The sequence below is a fragment of the Neopelma chrysocephalum genome, unplaced genomic scaffold (genome assembly GCF_003984885.1).
Source record: "Neopelma chrysocephalum unplaced genomic scaffold, ASM398488v2 Primary Assembly neopelma1_22b, whole genome shotgun sequence".
NCBI classification, from domain to species: Eukaryota; Metazoa; Chordata; class Aves; order Passeriformes; family Pipridae; genus Neopelma; species Neopelma chrysocephalum.
This window is the reverse complement of record NW_020897690.1, coordinates 20,495,293-20,501,292: the sequence shown is the minus strand read 5'-3', so window position 1 is coordinate 20,501,292 and position 6,000 is coordinate 20,495,293. Positions and strand designations below refer to the sequence as shown.

Genomic DNA, 6,000 nt, shown 5'->3' with positions numbered 1-6,000 from the left:
TGGGAAATCTGTTCCCCAGCTTAATATTAAACTGGAATATGATCCTTTGGTCTTTAAATGGGAACATCTGGTAGAAAACTCTGCTGGTCAAAATTTATTAGCTAATAAAGACTATAATGAATTTCCACAGTTAGAGAGTTACGCATGTTTTATATAAAAGAATTCATGACGCTACAAAGCACTCAACACTTAGAGCAAAGGCAAATATTATTTTGTAAGGCATGAAGGGAGATACATCATTGCAATTTAAAATAAATTTTATGGCAATAAAATTACATACTTTTTTCTTTTAAAATACAGAGCCCAATTAAAATATAGCCAAACCTAAACTGTCAAACTCCTTAAAGCAAGAGATCAGACAATTATGTCAAATATGTTTAATTTTTTTCAAAGTAACTGATGGCAAAATAAAATATTTACATCATGTCATACTGTGTAAACATGTAACTGTACAAAGAAATATACATGCAAAATAAAGCAAAAAATTTAACTAAAACAATAAAGGAAAATAATACACAAACATAATGATATGAGGTTGGTACGAATACACGTCCAGTTTCGAAGTCAGTTGTTTTCTTTTAAAAAGTTTCTGTACAACTTTACAAAAAAACCCCAAAAACAAACAAAAAAAAGAATAAATAGGATACAGTGGAAGCCACAAAGCTCAAAACTAACCCAAGCTAGGTTATGGCTTAAGACCCATACATCTAACTATTGTGGGATGTCGGCGTGGTTTCCTTAAACATGGCGTTTCACATGAACATAGATGACAACACACCCATATGAACTCAGTGATGCACAGAAAACCACCTCTATCTTTTTAAATAGCTCACGTTAATATTACTTCAACCTTTAAAACAGTTACTAAGACAATTACATTACGTGTCCAGTTCTCCTCATCTGACCACTACTTTCTGAATGTATTCTTCACCAAAGAGCACAAAATTAATTTGTTCATTTCACAGAAAGAAGTAAACACAGATTTGAAAATTCTAAAAAGTAGTAAGTATTGAGATTGATTTGGGAAAAGTCAGACTTTGGCATTTTAAATATAATAATAAATTTTAACAAGTGTCACCCTACTTCTTAACCAGTTTGACATTTGGGATACATATCTCTCTCTTGTTTTTTTTTTTTTTTTAAACAATACTTAAAACTGACTAGTCTTGACTAAATCCTATGCTAACCCTCATCTTAAACTAATAATGACAGTGTGGTACAACACACCCGCCCCTGCCCACCCAGAACCCCCAATCACACAAACAAAACCATAAAGCTCGCCGTACTAAGTATGTGCTTTTTCTATATATTTATTACAGTTACAACAGAGGTCCTCATAAATAGTTGCATAAAATGTTAAAGCCACAACATTGCACATATGAAAGAAAACAAAATCCCAAATGAGTGCATTTACAGTATTACATCCTGCTGTATACTGCTTGACAATTGGGTCAGCAAGCTGGGCACCAACCCAAAGTCCTTTTCTAGGGGGACAGTGAGTACTGACCCAAACTGAAGACCCGCACAGTGGTATACCACCATTTAGGAAGGAGGGGGAAAAATGGATAAGAGGAGGGGGAAAAAAAATTACAGATCAAAGGCAGGTAACAGTCTATATACAAGTAAGGCCTACATTTTATCAGAGCAAAACATTTCCTTCTATTTGTATGCAAAAACTTTGAGGTTGGATGCACTTAAAAGCAGAGTCTGATCTCAGTGCACTGCTACGTGAGATACATACAGGCGAGGCAACTGGAAAGCTCTAGGACCAAGTGAAAATCAGATGTTATAAATGAAGGCCGTACCAATGGGCAGCCATTTTGGTGAGTCTTCTCCAGGCATGATTTGATTTTTTGTTTAACACCAGTGCTTTGAACATAGGCATTTCTTCCTTGAATAAATCTTGAAAACAGTAGCTAAGTTCACTTGCAAAATTCAACTCTTGTTTATTAAAAAAACTATTTTTTTTTGCAGAAACCTGAATAAAATACTGTTACTGTATCGCTTGTGACTGCTTTTTGCAGAGTACAGTGCTATTGTCCTCCACCCCCGTGAAGTCTGCATCACCAGTCCCCCACGCTGCCCTGCGCGGGTCTCTGTGGAATGCATTTGCACACGAACATTCGCTAGCAGCTGGTTGGCTTGGGGTTTGCTTTCCTCAAAATTCAAGTCAACAGCTGATTGGCAGAAGGAGTCTATCTCCAGTCTGATTGATTGGCAGGAGGAGTCCATCTCCGGTCTGATTGACTGGCAGGTGAAAGAGAATGAGAGAGAACTTCAAGCAAGGTCAAACTCTTGGCAAGAGCCTGCTCTGTAAGAAGTTTTTAATGCTACGGATGGGTCGAACATCATTCTGGTGTTTTCGCCGCTCAATGAACGAAGTCAGTCTGGATATATCAATGCTGTCAGCACTTTTGCTATTCCCCAGCTGCAGCCATTGCTCCTGGAGGGCCAGTGCAGCCGAAGGACGCTTAGCTGGGTCATCCTGAAGTAGGAAGCATACAAAATCTTTGGCCTTCTGGCTAACTCCTTTGAAGTAGTCATCTGGGAAACTAAAGTCTAAGCGGCAAATATTCAGGCAAGTTTCCTCTACACTTTCATCCAGGAAAGGAGAGACACCACTAAGAAGGACATACGTGAGCACTCCAATGCTCCAAACATCTGAAGTGAGGGAAACAGGATTTCCAAGAATAATTTCAGGAGCTGCAAACTCTGGGTTTCCAAGTAACTGGTGGATATAATACGTGGTATTGAGCTGGACTGCGTCTCCAAAATCAGCCAGTTTTATTGTCGGCTTAGTGGAACTCTGGTCCACCAAAATATTTTCAGGCTAGAAAACAAAAGCAAAAGTTAAAATGTCTTTTTTCAAGTTGGTCTAACACACATTAAATGCTCCAACATAACAGCTTCCCAACCAGTGTGGTCAGCTCTACAACACAGCAAAGAACTGCACACTACAAGGATTACTGCTGAAGGCCAGCTCTGCAAAGCTCTAAGGCAGTCTTACCAAGGCTTCCCCCAAACCAACTAGCAGGCAGGTTCTTGCCTACTACAGCATGCAATGAATGTGCTTTAGCTCCTCCACTATAATTTTTGCAGGAAGTATAGTTCTGCCAGATTATACTGCAGCTGTTCATGACAGCAGCTTTGCAAAGTTTCATAGGAACCTGTGTTTGGGAACTTAAGCTTAAAGAACAGCAACTACAAAGAGAGGGTGAATAAAGCAACTGATCTATTTGTTTTATGACAGAGACAACAAAACCCTTGCATTTCAAGATTGGAAAACCTTGTTGGAATTTGCATGATGCTTTCAACAGAATTCAGTTTTACTTGGCGATTCTTTAATGGAATGCAGCTGTACAAATGGAAGACAAGCACTGTTAGAAGACTATGGCAGCAGCAGATCCTGTTGGATGTACATGACTTCAAGAGAACTGCCCCACTACTGGTGAGCTGAAAGAGGAATTATTTCTACAGTTTTATTTCTGAAGCTACTGCAGCTATAGCTGTAAACTCTGCAAAGTAAGAGTGACTTACAAACAACTAGTTTTCAATTGGTTCATCTGTATGTACCGTGAGACCAGAAAAAGTACTGGTGTGTGGAAAATATTGCAGAAACCTGGTTATTAGAGAGAGGGCATGAGAAAGATTCTATAGCTCTGGTCTCACGCTAAAGCAAGGAAAACTATCAGAAGGTCACTGTTCACTGTGTTTGAGAAACTGCATTGTCTAAGAAACTGTGAAGCTGCATTGTCTGATGTGAAGCTGCATTGTCTATGAAAATGCATACGTGATAGAAAAATTAGAGCAACAGGATGGGAAAGGTAGAGAAAGTAGCAAAGTAGCAAATAAAGTAACTATAAGCATGAGAAAGAAGCAGCATTTGCGCAAATAAGATTTAGGTAATTAGAAGCCAATTATGAACCTATGCTAGTAATATGTATGAGGCTAATTATTAACCTTTATAAGCACGAAGCCTACAGCAATAAAGTTGGATTAGATGTAACACGAAAACTGTGTTCGTGTCATCTTTTCCCGTCGTCTACAACACTGGTGAATTCTATATATCGCTAGAAAAAATTTAAATTTTGGGTTTCCATGGTATAAAGACCCAAAACTGGTTCTGCTTGGAAAACAGATTCAGGCTCTTCTTGCTTTTTCTCACCATGACCCCATTTGTCTAAAAAGAGACTGCCTACAAAGATGACTTGTCAATGCTAAAATCCCTTATTATTCATATACAGGTGAAGAAAAGTGTAAAGAGTAAGTTTTTAATTAATATTCACATTAAGACCTTGTCCTATAGCTTTTCCTACTAAAATGCATCAAATCCTTGTGGCTCAAGTAAAGTTCAAAGGGTAGAACAAAGGCCCAAACAGGTACCATTCACATAGGTATCACAGCCCTCAAAGTGTGAAGATGAGAAACATATTTGCAGCAAGAGAGGAAAAGTAGTCTCTTTCACAACAAACTCCATGCTTCTTGAGAAAGAAACAGATTTCTGCTGCAAAGTTATCAGAAAGTAAATAAATAAATGAATAAATAAATAAAAATCAAACAAACTGTTCCTGTCAGCAATTATTTCCAGCACAAAGCACCACACAGGGCCAGGAAGCTATAAGGAGAGAGCACAGGGAACTGAAAGTTTCTGCTTTGCTGGCTAAGAGTGATCTAAAAAATTTGGAGATGGAGCCCCAGCCATGCCGTTCATACAGTCTCAAAGCAATTCACAGTTCTATGTTCCCAGTTGCAAGTTTCCTAGAGGAGGGAGATTTTTATGCCTGGAATGATGCACACTGTCAGGAATCCCATTCACACCTCACCTTTAGGTCCAAATGTGCTATTCTGCAGTTATGAAGATACTGCACAGCTTCCAGAATCTCTCCCAGGTAGAGTCTAATCTTCCCTTCTGTGAGGTTTCCCCATCGCACGATGTAGTCTAGAAGGCGACCCTGGTCAGCCCTGTTAGAATTACAAGGGTTATATTCTGGATAAATCCATGTATAAGAACTGAAAAAAAACTCTAACGGGTTATAGACTACAGGAACAACTGTAGCCTGCAGCACCTGGAAGACAGAGGAAGACTTCATATCAAGCTACCAGATCACAACATTCCTAATTTACTTGTGCAGCCACTTGATACAAAATAACTGCTGGACCTTCAGACTAAGATAATCATCCACATATCATTTGATATCTCGATTTGTTTCCTTCTGAGTAATAAACTAAACATTTTAGTAACAGTGTTAGACAACTGCAATATTTTACTTATGTGCTTTCAAACTTCCATGAAATCTTAGAGCTCCTTATTCAGAAACCACTATAAATGCCCCAGAAACTCTGAAGATTTTACAGATAATGTTAGGAGTCCACACACATTTCTAATACTAGTATGTAGTTGGTGGAGGTCTCAAAGGTATCGATAAGGCCAATGAGCTGGGGATGCTGGAGATTCTGCATGACTCCAAGTTCATGGGTAACCTGGTCTCGCTTCATCAGCTTCTTATTCACAAACTTAGTGGCTACTGCTCGCTTGGTTCCCTTCTGGTCACACTTCTTAACGACAGAAAATCTGCCCCTGGAACACAACATTGAAAGGAAGGAATTAACCAAGAGATGCAATAAGGGCATACTTTTACTTAAAAGATATACTGCAAGAGAATCTAACCTTAGATCTCTAATAAGCTACCCTTACAGAGGAATTTCTGGACAGAGTTTTCAGTGCATGCACCTACTACAAATTGTGTCTGTATCAACCTGACAAAGATCTGTTTTATCACAACTGCAGAGAACTCAAGTCAGAGTAATACCCAGTTTCAAAGGTTACCACTAAATTGGACAACTGTATTTTCTACGTGACTTATTTTGCCCATTTTCAGACTTTTTTTGTCTGTAATTTTCATAACCTAAATAAAAAAGTTTAGGAGAGCTTCACTGCAGAAGCAGTGTCAGTCACTGTAAGGCACACTTAAAAAAAAAAAAATCCCTTGATCTATGACA

At 38.6% G+C, this 6,000-nt stretch overlaps 1 protein-coding gene across 1 annotated transcript in view; it reads right to left on the bottom strand.

Annotated features, from left to right (window-relative positions):
• Positions 1 to 362: 362 nt before the first annotated feature.
• The window catches only part of TRIO (trio Rho guanine nucleotide exchange factor), a 253,664-nt gene continuing 248,026 nt past the window's right edge, over positions 363 to 6,000 (bottom strand). Inside the window, exons 55-57 of the mRNA XM_027681616.1 lie at positions 5,378 to 5,578; positions 4,824 to 4,962; positions 363 to 2,830 (exon numbers count right to left, since the gene is read on the bottom strand). Of these exons, the coding sequence (XP_027537417.1) occupies positions 2,288 to 2,830; positions 4,824 to 4,962; positions 5,378 to 5,578 (883 nt within the window). The 3' untranslated portion in view covers positions 363 to 2,287. The remainder of the gene's footprint in view (positions 2,831 to 4,823; positions 4,963 to 5,377; positions 5,579 to 6,000) is intronic.